This window comes from Bremia lactucae, linkage group LG10 (genome assembly GCF_004359215.1).
Source record: "Bremia lactucae strain SF5 linkage group LG10, whole genome shotgun sequence".
NCBI classification, from domain to species: Eukaryota; Oomycota; class Peronosporomycetes; order Peronosporales; family Peronosporaceae; genus Bremia; species Bremia lactucae.
In genome coordinates this window covers 1,608,616-1,630,096 of record NC_090619.1, presented here as the reverse complement: position 1 = coordinate 1,630,096, position 21,481 = coordinate 1,608,616, and the positions used below count along the sequence as shown (strand labels likewise).

Here is a 21,481-nt window from a genome sequence, read left to right as displayed (position 1 = left end):
CTAATGGGGCGCGTAGCGACGGTGCTGACGCATTACGTGAGCCACCACTCGGTTTATGTCGCTGGTGGAATTTTCAAATATTGCGGCATCACAAGCCACTTCCAAAGCATATCGCTTGGGATGCCTACAGCCGTTTTGGCTACATCGGACTCTCTTATGAGTCACTGAAAGTAGCCATCTTTTATATTCAACGCAGAAAAGATAGTTCACTTTTCCATGGAGTTAAACAAGACATATTTCCGAAGGATTGGCGTTTCCGCCGGAATGGTGGTCCTCTTATTGTAAGTGTGAATCACGCGCTTACAATAAGCTAAGGATTTCTCTTTTCACTTGTTGCGGTACGACAAAGGGCCTCTGTGTCGAGCGTGAGTCCGCGGCAACGACAACTCCACCATTGTAGATAAGCCAATGTGCTTGCTCCTTCCGCAAACTTGAAAAACTGTTCGTTATCGTCCGTGTACGCGACCTTGAAGTGTTCGTGCGAGTACGCTGCCGGGACCGAGACGGGAGGCATATATCAAATAATGGGAGTTTATCAAAAAGAAAGAGATTACTGATATATTTCATTCTCCTTTGACGGGAGATTAGTAATTACTTTCATTCTCCTTTATTATTTCTTACATAGGAAATGCACTTTTATGTAACGGACACACCGTTCTTTTATCTGTGCTGACTATCTCACAATTAAAAAAAATAAAAGCTATCGTCTAGTTCACTGTTAAAATAGGGAACCGTTTATCTCCCTTCAGGTTTTGGTACAGTCCCCTCAGTTTGATATGATTGGTTATTTTATGCATGCATAGTGCTAACCTACGCCTAGGTAGGTAGGTAGCAGAAGATTTGATAGCCCTGCCTGCTCCTTCTAGACGTGTAAACCTATTAAGCAGCAATGGGGACAGCATGACCTTCGTAAAAATTGACGTGATAAATGCCACATGATCCCTAATTGAAGCTGTGAAATAAATGCGCGCTCGCTCCTTTCATGTCTCTCTTAGCTGAGCCAGTGATGTTTTGCAGCTTGGACAATTTCGATGTCCAGCCATAGGCACGCAGCGACACAGAATCGTGCGTTTTCCATCTTCAACTAACTTTCAAAATTAATAATTATTTCCCTAGGACGCATCACATATCACTCACTGCAACCAGCATTGGAATTGCGTTTCTATATCTTCTCACAATGTCTGGCTAAATACGCACAGGAACTGTAGAGGAGCTACCTTGCTACTTTAGTCAGAGGAAGACTTGTAGACTCGGGGAGTCACTTAGTTCCATAGAACTAAAAGGTTCAACAACTCAGTGAGTTGTACAAGCTCGTAGAGCTTAACGACTCCAAATTCAAGGGATCTAGGGGTTCGTAGAACTAAGTGGCAACTAGTGCCCGGGAGCCTATGCATTAGAAAGTTTATTGTCCTCGCAAATTAATGCGCAAGCCTTAGGAAGGCACTAGACGCTGCAAGATCAGAAGGGGAACTGCAATTTATTTAGTTATTTAAATAGAAACCTCACCTTAGCCTAATTAAAATAGATATCGGCCGCCAGATTTATATCTGGCGGCTGCCACATATGTAACCCATATAAATGGGATTTTAGTGATTAACTATTTTATATATTACAAAACGATATTTTACCCATAAAGTAAATGTACCACAACCACGGTTCACCAACCGATGTGTGCCCCATTACAAGACCAATGCTCTTGTTCTTGCACTTATTCCAGCAGGAATGTGCATAAGAAAAGCGTGGCTGCTACAGTAGCGCCCGCCTACACTTGGTAGCACTAGTAGTCCTTCAAACCATCCGTCTCTCTGAGAACGTCAGTGAGGATGCACGGACTTGGTGAAAAAGCCCTAGTTATGCTCTTGGGCAATCCTCCTGAGCAACGTGTTGCCCAGTTGGAGCAGTTTGAGGCATTTGTGCTCGGACAGCGGAGATCCGCATCCGAGGCACAGAACCATGCTGCGGCGGAGTCCGTCACTCAGGCTCAGGATGAGCTGAGGCATCAGCAAGCTCGGAACGAGGCTCTCAACAGGACTGTTGAGATGCTCTCTGCCCGGCCGCATCAGCTGAGGCCCATTCGGATGGACCCGCCAAGTTCGATGGAACTGCAGCACACAGAATTGTCCACTGGCTGTTAGCTGTGGAGCAATGCGGTGTCACGCAGCTCATGTCGCACCCGCGCGGTAAGGCCTCACAGTGGGCTTACTCGGTGCTTCTGGCGGACAGAAAGGCGTTTGCTACATGGGCGATCTTTAAGACAAAGATTCGCGCCATGTACCAGCCGCCGAACAACGAAGTGCTGCTTCAGGCGCGCTTCTTTGGAGCGCGACAGGCGAGACGATCTCTGCAAGATTATGTGCAAGAGATGCGCTCGCTGTCGGCATCCATTACCGTAGGTCCAATTCCGGAGCACATAACGGACTATGGCATGGCCCATCGCGATAGGCCCTTTTCAGAAAGGTGCCATCGACGATGGAAGATGCAATCCAAATTTCTTTAGATGAGGAGCAATCCTTCAACAGTGCCTCGGCGACTACTTGGAAAAAGCCGTCGGCCGATAGGTCGGATGTCACTCCAATGGATTTAGGCAATGCAGACGTAGTCTGCTACAAATGCGTCAAGCGCGGCAATTTAATGGCTCGCTGCTATGCCAGAGTCCCTGCTGGGACTAAAACGCCCAGCAAAAGGACTCCCAATTCAAACGGTGATGGCAAGAGCCAGCGTGCGAGACGCGTGAGGTCTGTATCGACCACTGAGGGTTCGGGAAATCCAGAAGCGCAGTAGGGGCGGGATGCCCTACTGACGCGGACTCTGAAGCCACACCTAAGCTCAAAGTTATCGAACAAAAATGGGTAGCATAGTCTCGAAATTTCGGACTCAACCCTGCTGGTCTATACCACACGAGTACGAGGCTATGGTCATGAGATGACCCTTCTCGTGGATTCGGGATCATCACAGAATTTTGTGAAACTCGCGGCTGCAAAACAGAAACCGGGCGTTTGATTCGCTTTGGCAGGATGACATGATGGCAAGTGAGAAGAGGCGACGGTTCGTTTAGCGAACGGTGCGCTTGTTAAGTCTGAGGGAGTTCAGATAGAACTCGCCTTCAGCTTTAGTGACTTCTCTTGGCAAGAGAAGTTCACAGTGCTAGGTATGGAGAGTCCGTATGACCTCACCATAGGCATGCCATGGTTGGCAAAACACCAACCATGGATAGACTGGCGTACACGCACAGTTGCTACTCTACGCAGGACACCGGAAAGGATGTGAACCTCCGAGAGGTTTATGCAACTGATTTCGTGTACAACACAGTTGAGGGTTCGTTGACGGGATGTAAAACATCACGAAGTTCTACCCAGCTCGAAAATATTAAAGTAGTGAAAAGGACACTGACACGGAGTCATGCGTCCATTGGTCTAGCACAGAGATGAGAGCCTGTGCCAGTAGACAGCTAGCTGACAAGAAGTAAAGCGTCGCAAGAACCGGCGCAGAGCTTAGAGCCTAAGGCGGGTGGAAGTTGTGCGTTAGCCGAGAGAGCAACAGCACCGCTTCCAAGTCAAAGGTCGTGGTGGCTCAAAAAAACGAGTACTCGACAGATAAGGACGATCAAAAGCACGTCTAAACGAGTGAACTTTGGTTCAGTCTTGACAAAAGAGGACGAAACTATGTCGAGCGCGTTACAAGCGGTAGCGGTTTCGTATACAACTGAATATTCTATTTACAAGAGACGTCGTTTGCTGAACATCATAATCGGCGCTCTATAAGCCGCATGTGGTGTCATTCATCCAGTATTTGTGATCTAAAGCATGTCGTGCCTTCCTTATTCTTACGCTGCCATTATTTAGAGTACTAAGCCTTTCTAAGGTAAACACTCTTGAGCACTTTTTACCAATTGGTTCTTCGAATCTTTGGCTTACTGAACTCGGACCTTTTAAAGCTACACTAGCTTTGTGACTCTCTGCGCTGTCACACTTACTAGTTCTACAGAACTAGGTAACTCTTTGAGTTCATAAGTTTTCTTCTGATTGAAGGAGCAAGATAGCTCCGTTTCACGTGGTTGCACTTGTCATCAATCTACACCTGAGTCTTAACAAGACTTACCCTGTGTGGAATTGAATCGTTCCAAAGTTGTCAGAGGCTAAACGCTCAGCGTTTGAGCAGCTTAAAGCCTTGCTTTTGGGCCTGTGTAAATAGATCATATCCTGTCTTAGGCTCAAATGTGCTTAATGCAATGCTGTAAGCCTTTATGCGCTTTGAATCCACTCTGACGGACAGGCCCATGACCATTTGACGGCATACCTGCCAACTTGGTACTAACCTGTTTCGGATCAGAAGTATAGGGCTCACCCCCTTGTCTTGAGTGTTAAGACTTATGAGAGCAAAGAAGGGAAAAATCATCTTTTTTAGATCAGAGAGGTGGAAGTGGCCATGAACTCGGCTATGCCTTAAACATAGCAACAGCGAGTCAGTTTTGCAATCAACAATCTAGTTGGCAGAGTAAGAAAGTGGGCTCTTACATTCAACACATCTATACACGTTGAATTTTCCACGTAAACCACGCTAAAACAGCAATTATTCTGCGTGTTTTAACCGACTAATCAGGCTTATTGCGTACATTCGCGCCTCTTGTCTTCCCATCAGGGTAAAAAGAAATTGGTGGACTATGTCCAGGAATTGCAAACTCTTTTGCTGCTATACAGCTTGAACCATTACCAGAAGCGATTCTAGTTACTATTTTTATGGAAAGTCTTAACACGGGTGTGGCCAGAACGTAAGTTTTCCAAGTCCACCCGCTACAATAAAACCGGCCGTCGTTATTGTAGAACGCCGAGTTCAACTTCAAGGCCGCTCACTTTAGCACACACGAACACCTGAGTACTAAAGTGAGCGGCCTATAAGCACATCTAGTTCGTTCACTGACCGACTATTGAACATCAGCCTCAGCGAGATAGAAGAAGAAGCAGAGCTTCAACTTCTGAAAAGCCACGACATAACCGTAGTTTTTGTATTTGCGGTAGCGCGAGACACTTCCGTCAGGCGTGTCCGTTGCGCGAACAAAGCTGAGTTCAAGTTTAATTCCCTCACGAAGCTACGCAAGAGCATTAGTATTTAGAACACATCTGGCCTTGCCGAGGAAGAAGCCTTCAAGCTGTGGATCAGCAAAGAAGCATCCGTAGGTGCTTTATGTGCGGGAGCACTAAGCACTTGTGTCCGGCTTGTCCGTTGCTCAAATTGCACAAAGCTCGAAAAGGCAAAATCACCACCTCATACCAGGAATCTGTACAGTGCGGGAAAACGCCGTTGCAATGGAGGGCACCATACTGGAAAGAGAACTTAGCAATACTGAATCTCAAAGAGGTGAGGATAAAGAAGGCCTGGTCCCAAATAGCTCTTTGCTCAATGGCACGGGCCGTGAATACAACCACGGCTTGTTTGTCAAGAAGGCATCTGTTAAGGGCTGTAAAAGGCATGGTCAATTCCAAATGACTCAGGAGCGTCTTGCGTTTATGGTCGACATTATTTTCATGAAGGGATTCAGCAATATGCCCTCAGGCGCTAAGGTGGTTCAATCACTGTACGCTTAGCGACTACGACTCGTGTCATAGTCGTTAAAGTTCCTGTAAGATTAGCCATCAAGGTTTTAAACTTTGATAGCATAGAACACGGTTTCGTCCTCGATATGAATTCAAGAAATGATCTCATCTTTGGTATGGTATGGCTTGAACGCCATAAACATGGATTGATTGGATATCTAAAAACTTAGGTGCAGTGCGCACTGTTTCTAGCAAAATTTTTGTCATAAAATGAACCAGGCAGCAAAGCGCTTTTGGTGTGAGCCACTGAAGATATTCGTCGGTATGATAGACATCGGAATCTCTACGTTAGTAAGCTTCAATGTTGCGATACCATGACGCATTGATTGCTAGTGGAACGGCACGTATTCTACTGAGCGATACCCTTTGTGATAACGAATCACTGAATGCTTAAAGCATTTTGGGGTCAAAGGCCATGTCATCGAGGGTGTGATTCCTCATATGTACGTAAAGTGGTACGTTTTAATTCACTGAGTGAGGTCGGACGAGATGGCACCATGTTGAGTGACGGTTATGACACAGTTGGCTATGCGCCAAGGCATTCCGTACTAGACTCGTTTGATGCACGAGAATAGACATGTGAATGTTCGCTGGATAATGAGTTTGATTTACATCACTCCTCATCGGATGTCGGATTGGACATAGGCTCTCGTTTAGATCAAAGTAAGGTTAAAAACTATTAAACATGGATAAATGGATGTTTCGGCCTCTATTGAGTGGATGGTCTCATCATCGAGACAGCAGAGACAAAGCCGGGTTCTGCGGGACGCAAAACGTCTGTGATGTCATAGAGTGATAGTAGCGAATAGCTATATAAACTCGTCAATAGTACGTTGATGGCGATGTTAGCCTTGAGGCGATCCCATCGCTACATGCTCTTTATGAGCTAGATAGAATTTTTGTGGATGAGTTCGATCAGTCCTTTAGGGCTGGCGACGTATAAGACATTGGTGTCATTCGACCAAATAAATAAACTCATCATCGCTTCTCGATGATGCCGTCTTAGAGGACACAAAAGCTGCAGTTAGTGCGCCAAGGGATCATCGATCCTGAAAAAAATCTCCAGATCCATTCCTTTTTTTAGATTACTTCCAAGACGTATTAAGTCGTTCCTAATAGAGATCTACGTCACGAAATTGACTTGGTTTCTGAAACCAACTACTGTGTAGCACGGATATGGTCTTTACCAAAGGAACAGTGTGACGTCATTGACGACTTTTTATGTGCTAAGCATGAGGCTGGCATGGTACGGGAAAGTAAATCTACCTATACGACACCGACAATTTCTGTAAAAAAAAGCCAAATGGCAGATGGCGCACTGTGCATGCTTATAATAAGCTTAATACTGCTGTCATAACCAGCACATACTCCTTTTGCTAGATAGGAATCTTCAGGACAATATGGTGGGATGTACAATGTACTGTTCGATGTTTACAATCAGTTGCTCATGCGAGGAACTCATTAACTGTTAATATGGCTGAGATCAGCAAGCCGATCGACCCCCCATTTCCACCACACCAAACAATAAACCACGTTGTGGTAGCGTTGACAGAACGCGTGGGTGTGTGAGATTATTCAAGTAGAGCGAAGTATAGCCTACAGAGGCATGAATAGCATTATTCAACGCAAACGTAACAGTCGTAATGAATCCATCGAATGAATTAGACTTCATTTTCGTTCTTCGATCGTAACTAAAACAAATGGAACTTATACAGGATTTGATGCGTCAATTTCTTATCATGAGGAACTACAATGCGCGGATCCGCAGCATACGTACAGCAACACAGAAGACCATAATCGATAGAATATTAATGTCGCCCCGCACGCAATTGTGCCGATAATTAAATGTCCGAGTCCTCAAACTCATCGCTCTTAAGAGCATGTATTAAGGTACGCACTGTCCGTACTTGCCATGAGCCGAGCGCAATAAATCAGTGATCCGACGTTACAGTTCTAATATCAGCGAACTATGATCCTGTAGGCGTGAAAATTACATCAGCCAACGCATTTCGCTCTTTTTGTTTATACTTCACCTTGAAGTTATATTCAGCAAAAAATAAAAGCCAGCGGGCCATCTTCTGTGGGGATTGAGGCGACTAAGCCGCGATCCATAAAGAAGCACGATCATTATAGATCACAAAAGGCTAAGAGCCAAGCAGATGTGCTCTAAATTGACGATTGGATACTTCATAGCAAACAGCCCTATGTCATGAACGTGGCAGCTCTTTTTGGCAGCCGTAATCTGCCTAGCTGTCCAGACTCAAACACAATGACGCCTTCCCGTCCATCAACAAATTTCTGCAACAGCGCACTGGCGAAGGCAAAGTCTTATGCGACACAGACGACACTGAAAGGACGAGTAGGATTAGGCACTAAAATTGGGGCATGGATGACGCTATTCTTGACCGCTTTCGTCGTTTCAGTGTTAGTTTAGCACCAATCCGGATCCCTCTAAAGGAGGTAGAATAATGACCGAGCCGTATCAGGGTAACTTTCGCTGTATTTGTAGTAATTAGCTCGGCCAAGCCACTTCCGCAAATCATTATGGCTCTTATAAATCGGCCAATCGAATAAGGCTTTTTTAGCAAGGTCTGCTCAAAGACCTCACCTTCCAATGAGGCACCCTAGAAAGAGATTCTTGCTGAAGATATGTTTGTGGGGTAAGGTTCAAATTTACTTTTTTATTTTGTGTTGAATTACTTGGTATAAAAAAGGTTGGTAAAAATTCTGCATCAATCATTTGATTATTTACTGGGTTCTATTTATAACCCAATAAATAAACAAATATTGATGCAGAATTTTTACCAACCGTTTTTATAGCAAATAATGCAACACAAATCAAAAAAGTATGAATAATGATTTAATATACTCATAAAAATTAAACTAACTGATTCAACTTTAAATCAACCCCGCCAATCGTTACAAGACACAATGAAGCGTCGCGCAGGGGAGGCGCATTTTTATTTTGTTCATATAGATATTTATTTATTATTGGCTAGATAACATAACGGTAATTTAAGGACTGCAAATCCTTTGATGACGATTCGAACCCGTCTCTAGCTTTTTACAACTTATTTGGGCGCATGTTGTCGAATACTGCTTGCAAATGGTCTATTTGAATATCCTCAACCGACCGAACCTGCTCCGCACGGCTGTGGGCAAAGCTGTCATCTAAATAATAAGGAGCATAATCTTGATGACGGAACAGTTGCGTCACTAGACGATTAAAAGTAGCCAGGGCATTAAAGCCCGTATTATCAACCACTCCCATATCATGCCGCTTAAAGTGATAAACGCTGTAAGTGGATGTCGTAACGATTAAATGTCTTGCGACACGTGTGTGATACAATGGCTTTTTGTCAAGACAGTCAAAATAGCAAGAGAATATGCTAAAGGCAGATGCTGTATGATTTTTCTGCGGCCGGTCATCGAGTCCTGCTACAATATAAAAACCTACCTTTAAACGTAATAGCTGCGGTAATACGACCAATTGCGTCCGCGCTTTATTGGACCATTTACGGTCGTGGCCAAGATGGGCCTAGGTAATACTTCCGTGCAAGCTGCGCACACACCCAGTGCTCAACGTTGGGTGTGTGCGCAGCTTGCACTGAAGTATTATCCAGTACACCCAGTGCTCAACGTTGGGTTGCTAAACCCAAATTGAGATCCTATCCATGTGAGTTTGAAGGCTCTTTCGCCGAGACAAACGGCTGTGCCGCAGATTGTTACATCCTAATCAGAATGTTCAGCAGGCTCTCTAAACGTGGTTGATGACGCTCCAACGCCAAAAGATGTTTTGGATCGCGTCGAGGTTGCGCTCAGTTCGAGCAAGAGTCTCACGATTTGAAGCAACAAAAGACTCGACCGATACTATAGCCCCTCCTGCGTTTCTCGACGCCCAAGAATATACAGGATTGTCACGTTAGTAATCTTGAAACCAACGTCGTTGCAAGGGTCCATACCAGTATCTGGTGAAGTGAATTCGGTATCCCTTTTCGAACTACGCTTGGAGGACGAGATACCCCTTCGAAAGATTGCCTTTACAATGTTGACATATTCGAGCGCCACGCTTGGGGTCAACTAGCTTCAGACGACGCTTCCCATCAATAGATGTGGGAATGGACGGATCCTCGACCATATTGTGGCTTGGATCTGCGGTTGCATGTACAACCGAAGCAAAAGAGTGCTAGCTAGGCATAGCCTCGTTTTCTCAGCTGATACGCCACACTTAATTAGCATTTGGCTTCAGCTTCGCCACATCAAAGCGAAGTTTTTGCTCTAAAATGTCGGCGACATCGTCAGTGTCGCCAAAAGACCCAAAAAGCGACGAGCCGAAACTTTGTGCTCTAGCGCTTTGGTATCTCATCGCGTACACTGCGCAGAACGTCTTCAATGACGCAATTGACACGTTCGATTTGACCATCGGTCTGCGATGATCCGCTGTAGACATGCCCAATCTGGTGCTAAGCATAAGATCGACTCTCAGAAAGCACCCCTGAAACGGGAGTCTCTATCGGAGACAATTGACCCTGGCACAATGTTTTGTCGCGGTACACGATTAAAAAACAGCTTTGCTGTATCTATCTATACCTTCAATTTATTCTGGCACAGGCACTAGATGGTCATCTGATGAACAGAAAAAACGCATATAAATGGATCGATCTGCCAATCTATACATGGCTCGTACTTTCTGATCCATGGTATTCAAACGATCATCCAAATCCAGCACGATGAGATCATCATCGCACTGGTTATGTCGCTAAATCAATAAGGCGCTTGCACATTCTGACCCCAACCATTTTTATGATCAGCCTACCCTTGCGATTTCACACCAGCGTCGGATCTGCGTTCTTCGCTTTTATCAGCGGGAGGTCGATCGTTTCGCTCAGTACTTCTTGGCACTGGTCGTTGGCACTAAATACATAGGCGTAGTGCTTTGCCTTTTGACAGCGACTGCACCTTTGCAATCGCTTGTAGTTAAGCGAGGGCTCGCTCTCTATATATGAGAGGTCCATAGGTTCTAGACCTCCGACTTGTTGTCTCCTTGGAGTACGATAGTAACCTTTACGAAAGCATGTTTCAGCCTTAAATCTTACCTTTCGCTAAAGAGATCGCTTAATCGAGCGTTTGTAAGTTTTAGGCGGACAAGTAGGTCTTGACGGAAAAATGCCGACTCCCAGCAGGTGCCAAACGCTATACTGGGAATGAACTAGGCTTTGTAGAACCTCGTGGAGGTAAAAACTAAAGAGCTTAGCCCCAAAGAGCTCCGTTACCACTCGCGAAGCCCTTGATAAACACAGTTACCTGTGTCTGCTCAGCAATTACGATACAAAGTATTGTTTGTGCTGGGCATACGCTTGCCCTGCTCAAATCCAGGAGCTCTGCTCGAGCTCTGAATTCGGCACAGTTGGACATGTCAAACTGTACTTAGGTCATATCATTGTCGATGGGGCAAGCTTCAATGGCATCGTCTACTTCGAAAAGCCATCTAAACAAGGAGTCGTCTTCAATTGCCTTGAACTCGGAGATATTAATTAGGATGGGGTAAACTTAGGTTGGTAAACCGCTAATATGGTACATTTTACACTTGAGACCATAAAAATAAAAAATACTCATTTTTCTATTTAAAATAGGTAATCTCATTTAAATCTCATTTATAATGGGTGATAGGAGTGCTCGCCACCAGATAGATATCTAGTGGCCGAAGTCTATGCGCTGCGATCGCTGAGAGTAATAGGCCTTCCTAAGGTACATACTCTCGGGCATTAGTTGCCACCTAGTCCTACGAACCCCTGAATCCCTTGAACTATAATTTAATGAGTTTGTACGACTTTATGAGTTGTTAAACTTCTTTGTTTTTTATAGAACGAAGTGACTCGATGAGTCTATAAGTCTTTTTCTGACTCGATGAGTCTATAATTCTTTTTCTGACTCAACGAGCGAGGTAGCTCCGCTACACCTGGTAGCACTCTACGCCTGAGTCTCTATAAGCGTGAGCCTCTGCTTAAATGGAGACTTTCCCCGAGCATTCAAAGGCGAAAGCAGCGTTTGAGAAGATCAAAGCTTCGTTTAGAAATATATCTTTTCCCAGAGCGCCTGGATGCAAGAATTGAACCCTTCATGCAATCCTCTCTTATTGGACAATACAGGACCACTTAGCGGCATCGTTGCCGACTCGGTACACATTTGTACCTGATCCAGGGCCCTAAGGCACGCCCTCTTGCTGTCAATAATTTGACATATGAGGGTCAGGAGGATAAAACCTTCCTCTTCTGGATCAAGCAGATGGAGATGTCTATAGACTCTGCCATATTCTTAACAGAACGACAAAAGGTGGCCATGGTCATCTCTAAACTCGGTAATATAGCCATGGAATGGGCACTAACGTGCAGTACGTCTATGAATGACGCTTTCCCACGTGGAATTTGCTGAAACAGCAAATGACAGGCATATTTGCCCCGCCTGATCTGGCGCTTTGTAATATGCCACATTACAGGGAAAAAAATAATAATAATTACATTTGTAGGCAGGTGCTGTGCCCGGATAGCGGGCACAGAGTAATTAAAAAATATTGGTTCATTATTGGGGGGAAGACCCAATGTGGACCAATGATAAATAACCTGAGAATAAGTAATTATTGAAAAGCGGGAACACGGTCGTACTTAGTACAATTATAAATCTTAAAAAAATTAATTAAATTGAATTTAACTTGGTACCTAATACGTAGGCTGAAAGCTTCCTGTCCAGTGCTGACTGGCGGAGCAAGTAGATGTAATGGCCTAGATCTACCAATGGATAAGCTTTTCGAATATTACTATGTAAAGTAATATTCTCCAAATATTCTCTACCTTTTAGATAATATATTAATTAACAACCTTTCAATGTTAATTTCATGTAACGAAACACCACGTTACAAGACGTGTCATGAATATAAAGTATTAATTATTGTTTTTGTATGCGAGTTTATTGCTCGAAATTTTTAGATACGATAATAGAAAATGCAGCTGTTGTTGCTCGACTAATGATCAATAACGTGCATGGTAGTCAAAAGCAGAAAATGCAGGCATTATACAGCAAGCCAAAGAGTAAGAGTTTCAATCTTTCAAAGACGCAAATATTTTCGTCTAATAGAGCAGGAATGCAAAACTCCTAGTGTGTGTGTGACACACATACCTAAAATTCTTGTATTCCGCCGGGGTGGCAACAAATATAAGCTAGTATGTCCGCAGAAGCCAAGGCTAAAGATTTTCTAGCGCAAGGCGACAAAGCGTTGAAGAAAACATCGTTCTTCTCTTTTGGCTCGAGCTCGCAGCGCAACGATGATGCAAGCGACTTATTTGAAAAGGCTGCTAATCAGTTCAAGATTGCCAAGAATTGTAATCGTCGCAGCCTCCTCGTTCAGCTACACCTTACTAACGAAATTGTGTCTTCTGTAACGCAGGGCAGAAGGCTGCAGAGGCTTATGAAAAGTGTGCGCGCTGTCAGGTGCATATATATATATTTTGGTACATTTCATACGCTAGAGAAGACTCAGCACTGGGCTAATTTTTGCAGACCCGCATGAACGAGAATTCCTGTGCAGCCCAGTTCTACCAGCAAGCGGCTGACGCGCTAGCAAAGGTGAATCTTATGGGTACGTAAGCTAACAAATGACGATATTTATATATAATTACGTTATCAAATTGTTGCTTTTAAAGACGCGATGGTGCATTACAAGACAGCCATCTCGATGTTATGCGATGCCGGACGTTTCTCGAATGCTGCCAAACTACAGAAGCGAATTGGTGAAATTTACGAGCAGCAAGAAAACAAGGAGGAAGCACTTGACGCGTATCGCCAGGCCGCCGACTATTTCAGCGGAGAGAACCAGGAATCGTCCGCTAACAACATGATGCTCAAGGTCGCGCAATTCTCTGCGGAGCTCGGAAAGTATGTGATTGGTGGCATATGCAAGTCATTGGCTGAACTGATTATGAGTACGCCTTAGGTACGATGCGGCGCTCGAAATTTATGAAAATACTGCCAAGTCTTCGATGGAGTCGAATCTGCTAAAATTTAATGCGAAAAATCACCTCCTAAATGCTGGAATTTGCGCATTGGCGACCAAGGACATGGTACTTGTGCAAATGAAGTGGGACCAGTTTCAGGATATCGATTATACGTTTGCAGATAGTCGAGAGGGCAAATTCTTGCAAGCCATGACTCAAAGCTACGAAGAATTTAACGCTGATGCCTTTGCGGACGCCGTCTTCCAATTTGACAAAATTTCGAAGATTGAGCCATGGAAAATCACACTGTTGTTGCGTATAAAGGAAGGTATTGCTGGGGAAGTGGATGTCGCTCAGGACTTGACATAAGCATGTAAGGAGATTGCGACTTAGCCTTTGTAGATATCTGTCAGCAGTTAGTAATTGGCTCATGCAGACCGGTGGAGAAAAATAATATTGACATTGGCTTACTATGTGTCATTAAGTTTTAGTCGTCATCATCGTCACCGATGATGCTTTTCTTTTCTGAAAACTTTACAGATGAAGACACTAGCGGACCTTGAAGATAAAAGAAATACTTCTGGTACGCCAAAGGAGACAATTCTCCAACTACAATTGAATTTTCGGTTGTTCTCGACTCCTTCGTAACTTTTGCAATGCTCTTGGGCTCGATCAGTTGCGCTTTTGCACTGCTGGATTTCATTCCAGGAAAAATCTCGCCCTTGGTCAGTGCAATTCGCTCCATTTCCTGCAATACCGTTATGAGTATCACACTATCAGAGTTATAAAAAATTATACCGTAAGTCGTTGATGATCGATAAACCATGACGGCAGCTCTTGCGGCAAAGTGACCAAATCCACGTCAAAAAGCTCAATAAATTGCTCATTTTCAAATCGCGTCTTGACACTGCCTGCAATGTTACGATACTGCTTACAGCCTTAATAACTTTGCTGTATCTATTCAGCATGTCTACTTTATATAGACCTTATCAATGGTCGATGTTAAGCTCCAATTCTGTAGGCGTCGCAAACAGCCAATCATCGTTCCAGCAAAGTGCACGCCTGTTCTATGATGAGCAGGTAAAACATAATCGAGGTCCTTAGAAAAAATGTGACAATGGCCTTACTTGCACATCACCAAAATTGGGTGCAATTTCTTGTCCAAAATACACTCGATGGCATCCTTTGCCATGCCTTCTGATATGCCCTTCCACTGTGACGATGGTGTGCGGTACTTCATGCCAAGGTGAATCTATCCACAGCAAATACTTAGAGCTAATCAGAAAATTGTGCATTTTCGATGCGCCGACGACTTAACGCACGACATTAATATTCTTCTCAGTGAAGAAGACGGTTAAATCGCGCGAGAAATCATCGTAGGAGAGGTACACCACTGTATTGAGCTGCAGTGTTCCTAAAAAAGAGAACGACGATGTATCGCATTTGTTTGAACGATACACTTGGTCTTCTACAATTTCAAAAAATAGTGGAGGATTCATGGACGGCAGCGTAGTAGCAATCGCGGCATCCGAGTTAGTGTCAACCATTTTGTCAATACGCAAGTACCGTTAAATACCCTTGCTAAACCGATTCATTAATAAATCTCGAGTCAGTGTCGCAAGATATTTGAGCTGTCTATTTAAATATCAAAAATTGCGCACTCAATATGATGACAGGTACAAGTAGTAGACCTACGATGATGATTCGCGATTCGAGTAGATAAGCGAAATGATCTCATTGGCGTTTCCATGTAAATAAACACATCTGATACAGCTGTCAGGAGTCTAGATGACGCAGTTTTCGTGACCTTGCAATTTTGATGCGTCACGTAACTTGATGAGAAAATGTCGATTGACCACATAGCACAACGTGTTAAGGTAGTTGAAAAAAGATAGCAATATGTATATTTGTACATTTTTTTCCTATAGGCGAGAGCAGGCTCTGAGCGAGACCCTGAACAGAACTGTTGAGATGCTCTCCGCGCGACCGCATCAGCCGAGGCTCATTCAAATAGACCCGACCAAGTTCATTGGAACTGCAGCGCACACAACTGTCCACTGGCTGTCAGCCGTGATGCAATGCAGCGCAGCTCATCGAAGACGACACCCGGATGGTGTCCTTTGCCATGCCGCGTCTGCGCGGTAAGGCCTCAGAGTGGGCTAACTCGTCGCATATGACAGACGGAAAGGCTTTCCCTACATGGGCAATCTTTAAGGAAAAGATTCCCTTCATGTACCAGCCGCCTAACAACGATGTGTTGCTTCAGGCGCGCTTCTTTGGGGCGCGACAGGCAAAGCAATCCTTGAAGAGTATGTGCAGGATATGCGGTCGCTGTCGGCATCCATTACCGAAGGTCCGATTCCGGAGCTAGACCGCCATAGCGGACATAGACACGGGAGAACAGAGAATGCGGCCCTCCAAAGGCTATGTCAGCTCCGAATTATGGAGGACGCGTGCAACTTCATTAAGCCAGGGGCCGTGGAAACGCGGTTCGCCGCCTGGACAATAAATTCGTTTATCGGATACGGGGGAGCCCTATGGCCTTTAGGATGACAGTGCGCCCCAACCGGGCCGTAGCATTGTTGGATTTACTCGTTGCGGCGAGAGTCGGGGAGTCAATTAGGGCAGCAACATAGGACAAATTAGCCTAGGTGTGTAGCAATGCAAAAAAAGGTGAAAACAATTGACGCGCAATGGCGAAACACGATTACTTACAAGATCCGCACGCAAAACAGATGGGACGAAATAGGAGGAAGGAGCTTTTAGAAGTCAAGGTGTCAGATCAACGGTGCCGCGTTCAAGCGCGTATTCGCCATTAGCTACAAGACCTGCAATAAGAAGGGATACTGACGCTGAGATGTCACATTTGGGTTGGAATAAACACCAATTTTTTGAAGCAGCGCAACGCATCACGCCAACGGCGCAAATGGTGGAAGAGTTTGATAAGCTGATTCATATACCGTGTCCCCGTCGGATTTCGCTAGCGGCCAATCCGCACCTCAAGAATGAGATACTTTAACCGAGGTCGTCCACGCTATACATGCACTGAAATCGTCATAAAGCGGCAGGCGCAGACGATCCCCCAACGAAATAATGATGGTTCCCGCAATGGGTTTCACTAAGGAATGAGCTCCTCAATGGAGGTGAGCTGCCTAAGCCATTTTAAGAAGGGTTGGTTATTCTGCTACGAAAAAGGGGGACTACGACGACGCGATGGACTACCGACCTATTGCATTTGTAGCGGGCTAAAGTTGCCCTAACGTTACACAGTCCCCGTTAAGTACACTTGGTGCACTTAAGGGAATGGTCAATTACTTAAATAAAGTAATAAGACCCACCACTCGGTTGTGGCTCACATTTGTGAGCCAACCCTTGTGTATGTGATGCACAGGTGCATTCACATTAGAAGGGATCACACCTAGCGTCATCCGTTACGCGAGGTTTCTAGAAAGATACGCTCGCAATACATATTAGTGTTGCCTACAGAGATGACATTTCAATTGGTAAAAATAAATATTTAAATTTAATGCGCTCAAATATAAATCAGTCTGAAAACGACTTTCTACTTAATAAGGGCGCACGAGGAGCCGGATTACCGCTCCCGTGACGACACTTTACTAGAGTACTTAGTGCGTTGGGTGAGGTCGCTAAGGCGCCCAACTTAACTACCTCACTACACGTAAGAGAAGCTGGTCTAACCGCTTTCTCCCTGTGCTAGGGTAGGTGTCTAAGTAGAGCGTGGCCGCATTACGACGTGTCCGCCTACACTTGGTAGCACTTAAAATCGATCCCACAACCCGCATCTCTGCGTGTGTACGTGGAGGTTGAGCATCAATATCGATTGGGCTCATTTTTTCCACTCTCCGAACATCATCGGGAGGTGGCAGGGCACATGGCGCAGGGACTTGGTGAACAAGCCCTAGTTATGCTGGGCAGTCCTCCTGAGCAACATGTTGTTCAATAAAACAGTTTGAGGCATTCGTGCTCGAACAGCGGAGAGCCGCGTCCGAGGCACAGAATCATGCTTCAGCGGAGTCCTTCACTCAGACTTAGGATGAGCTGAGGCATGAGAAGGCTCGGAATGAGGTTCACAACATGACTATTGAGATGCTATCTGCCCGGCCGCATCAGCTGAGGCCCATTCGGATGGACCCGCCAAGTTCGATGAAACTGCGGCGCACACGATTGTCCACTGGTTGTTTGCCGTGCAGCAATGCGGTGTCGCGCAGCTCATGTCGCACCCGCGCGGTAAGGCCTCAGAGTGGGCTTTCTCGGCGCTTCTGGCGGACGTTATGGCGCTTGCTACATGGGCGATCTTTAAGACAAAAATTTGCGCCATGTACCTGCCGTCGAACAACGAAGTGCTGCTTAAGGCGCGCTTCTTTGGAGTGCAACAGGCAAAACGTTCTCTGCAAGATTATGTGCAAGAGATGCGCTCGCTGTCGGCATCCAAGACCGTAGGTCAAATTCTAGAGCACATTAAGGTGCCCATGTTTATGAACGGACTATGGCATGGCCCATCGCGAGAGGCCCTTTTCAGAAAGGTGCCATCGACGATGGAAGCTACAATCCAAATTGCCTTAGTTAAGGAGCAGTCCTTCAACAGTGCCTCGGCGACTGCTTGGAAAAAGCCGTTGGCCGGGAGGTCGGGTGCCACTCCTATGGATTTAGGCAATGCAGACGTAGTCTGCTACAAATGCGTCAAGCGCGGCAATATAATGGCTCGCTGCTATGCCAGATTCCCTGCTGGGAAAAACGCCCAGCGAGAGGACTCCCATTTCAAAGGGTGATGCAAGAACCAGCGTGCGAGACGCGTGATTTCTGCATCGACCACTGAGGGTTCGGGAAATGCAGAAGCGCAGTAGGGGCGGGATGCCCTACTGACGTGGACTCTGAAGCTACGCCTAAGCTCAGAGTTATCGAACAAAAATGGGTATTATAGTCTCGAAATTTCGGACCTCAACCCTGCTGGTCTATACCACACGAGTACGAGGCTATGGTCATGGGATGACCCTTCTCGTGGATTCGGGATCATCACAGAATTTTATGAAACTCACGGCTGCAAAACAGAACCCAGCGGTTATTAATTCGCTTTGACAGGATGGCAAGCCAGAAGAGGCAACCGTTCGTCCAGCGAACGGCGCGCTTGTTAAGTCTGAGAAAGTTCAGGTAGAACTCGCCTTCAGCTTTAGTGACTTCTCTTGGCAAGAGAAGTTCACAGTGCTAGGTATGGAGAGTCCGTATGACCTCATCATAGGCATGCCATGGTTGGCAAAACACCAACCATGGATAGACTGGCGTACACGCACAGTTACGAACTCTAAGAAAGAAACCGGAAAGGATGTGCTCCTGCGAGAGGCGCATGCAACTGATGTCGAGTCGAACACAGTTGAGGGTGCGTCGAAGGGATTTTAAACGTCACCAACTCCATCCTAGCTCGTGGAGACTGGGGTAGTGAAAAGGGCAATGACAACTAGTCATGTATCCCATATTCTTGCGACACGAATCAGAAAACTATTGCATTTGGGCACTTCAACAAATAAGACACGTTTCCAAGACAGAGTCGCTGGGCCTATTGTAATCGTCACTGACAGAGAATTGGCATTGATGGCGGCAATCTCACTGATTCTACCTCACGCAAAGAACACTCCTTGCATATGGCATATTGATAAGAACTTGCTGACAAGTTCTAAAAAGCATTTCGTAAAGGATGAAGACTGGATTTTTACACAAAGTGGTGCAAGCTGTATCACTCAGTCACTGTAACGGAATTTGAAGTTAACTGGATGCTCCTCAAGGAGGCTTATTGTAAGACTGGCTATGCATATTTGCTATCTAAATGGATTGTACACAAAGAAAAATTCATTCTAGCATGGACAAAAAAATGAATAATCTTGGGAATGTAGCTACATCTCGCGTTGAAGGTGAACATGCAACTTTAAGAAATGGATCGCAGTCTCAACGGGCGAGTTGGCAACAGTTTGTGAAAAATTAGTACTGGTAGCTCAACAGCAGCGTCAACGAATCAGTCAAAACGTTGAATAGATCGTTCCCACATTTTTATCCGCCTTGAGGGGAGCTTCTTACCATATGCTAACAGAAAGATTAAGCATCATGCGTTGAACGAAGAAAGCATAGCTACCTTTGGCATTCAGTTCCGAAGCAAAGCAAATATGTATGATTTGACCACATTTTGCTTCCTTTAGGTTCTCAAGCAGTCCCAAAAGGCTCTATCAATGGAGTACAATGATGGGTGCACTGGAATTTTTACAAGCGCCAAATTGCCGTGCTCCCACACAGTCCGAAAGCTGCAAGAGATGTATTAACCATTGCAGAAAGATCATTTGCAACAGCACTGGTGGCTTAGCCAGCCTAAAAGTCCCACCCTGTACCCTGCGATACCTTCAAACGATAAAATATTTTTTTCGGACATAATAGCCAAATTTCAAGAGCATCATTCAGGCTTGCCCCCGCGAAGGCAACGCCCCCTGGAGCAAGATCTTAATAATCTCGCATCTACTTTAAGCACATCGGTAAGTTATCCGGCCTCAGTGGCTACACGTGGACGGCCAAAGGATCAAAGAATACCAAATGGGATCCGTCAGCATTTAAGTACATTGAAAGGACGGGGCAAGGGCTACAAAAACGAATATGCGGGGTCTGCGATCGAGAAGGTCACAACAAGCACACGTGTCGTCAAACCAAAAATAATCACTAAATCTACGCCGTGCTACTCATGTTACAGGATTTGGTCTCACGAGAATTGTAATATTTTTATATGCAGGTACCTCGAGACAATTTTCGCTTAGCAAGCAGCTTCTCGCGTGGAAACCAAAGACGGAATCTCGAATTGCACCCGCGTTAGATAATGAGTTGTAAGAAATGCCCCCCCCGTAGTAAACACATTACGTCATAAGCACTGAGTCATCTTGAAGAAATATAATGAATTGGTAGCAGGCCGCATAATAGCAATATACGTATGATTTTTCAATAATCCCACCTGTATCTAAAGAAATCGCCCACGTCCAAGACTGTGTAGGCCGACTGCGTTCTGGATCAATTCGGCAGGAACGGCCGAGTCAGCGGAAACTGTAGAGCTAAAGCACGAATTTAAAATAGCGGTAGCCTTTGCGATCTCCTTTTCCATCGTCGAGTGGTACGGCATGTTAAGCGGCATGGTGAAGGAGGCCGGATATGAAGCAATATCGAATTATTTAGGTGTAAGCGGGTGTGTGTGACTATACCGGCTCCCTAGTATTAACCTGTCACTCCACACTAGTCACTATTGTGACTCTTGGTTAGGGGGGGGGGTGATGTAATGGCGTGTCCTGTTACATAAATATTATTTCCTGTGAGAGGAAATAAATTTAAGAAGCACAAAATTATTACCTTTATTAATTTTGCCTAATAGTTCCAAAATTACCAAATTTGGTAATATTAACGCAATATGACATTAGCTCTATTGAATGGTTAATTTAAGTCCAAATCAATCCCGTCAATCGTTATAAGACACGATTGTGCAGTGCGCAAGTAGGCGCCATACATAATTTTGTGATTAATATAATAAAGTCAGTAGTAGATAGAGAATCGTTACGTAGGGTCTTACTTTATTAGTACATTTTCTTAGTTTTTCCGTATCTTAAAGCCTTACATTTAACTTTTCGTAGGTAAGACTTCTTAGCTACCTGTAATCTTCGTCTGCACGTCGTGTGCATGAAGTAACTGAGCCACCCCACCTTCACTGTAATCAGAGTAGGTTTACTAGTACTGTTGTCAATATTTACAACGGGTGTCTTGTTACAAAATGGTTTCGCATTCACCACTCCGTTTCTCTAGGAGCCAGTCAGGAATCGAGCTTAGATTCTTTATATTCATTCCAGTCTTGGTCGATGAGTATACCCA

The 21,481-nt window shown here is 45.0% G+C and overlaps 2 protein-coding genes across 2 annotated transcripts; one reads left to right on the top strand and one right to left on the bottom strand.

The window, feature by feature from the left end:
• Positions 1 to 12,810: 12,810 nt before the first annotated feature.
• CCR75_006860 (uncharacterized protein) lies at positions 12,811 to 15,150 on the top strand (the record flags this gene model as incomplete). Its single annotated transcript, XM_067964925.1, has 6 exons — positions 12,811 to 12,967; positions 13,033 to 13,076; positions 13,146 to 13,224; positions 13,289 to 13,520; positions 13,579 to 14,651; positions 14,710 to 15,150. 5 exons carry the CDS (start codon positions 12,811 to 12,813, stop codon positions 13,946 to 13,948), a joined length of 882 nt encoding a protein of 293 aa, XP_067814742.1. The 3' UTR covers positions 13,949 to 14,651; positions 14,710 to 15,150.
• Positions 14,067 to 15,126, bottom strand: CCR75_006861 (uncharacterized protein; the record flags this gene model as incomplete). Its single annotated transcript, XM_067964926.1, has 5 exons — positions 14,067 to 14,327; positions 14,378 to 14,506; positions 14,565 to 14,646; positions 14,707 to 14,831; positions 14,902 to 15,126. 5 exons carry the CDS (start codon positions 15,124 to 15,126, stop codon positions 14,067 to 14,069), a joined length of 822 nt encoding a protein of 273 aa, XP_067814381.1.
• Positions 15,151 to 21,481: the final 6,331 nt, after the last annotated feature.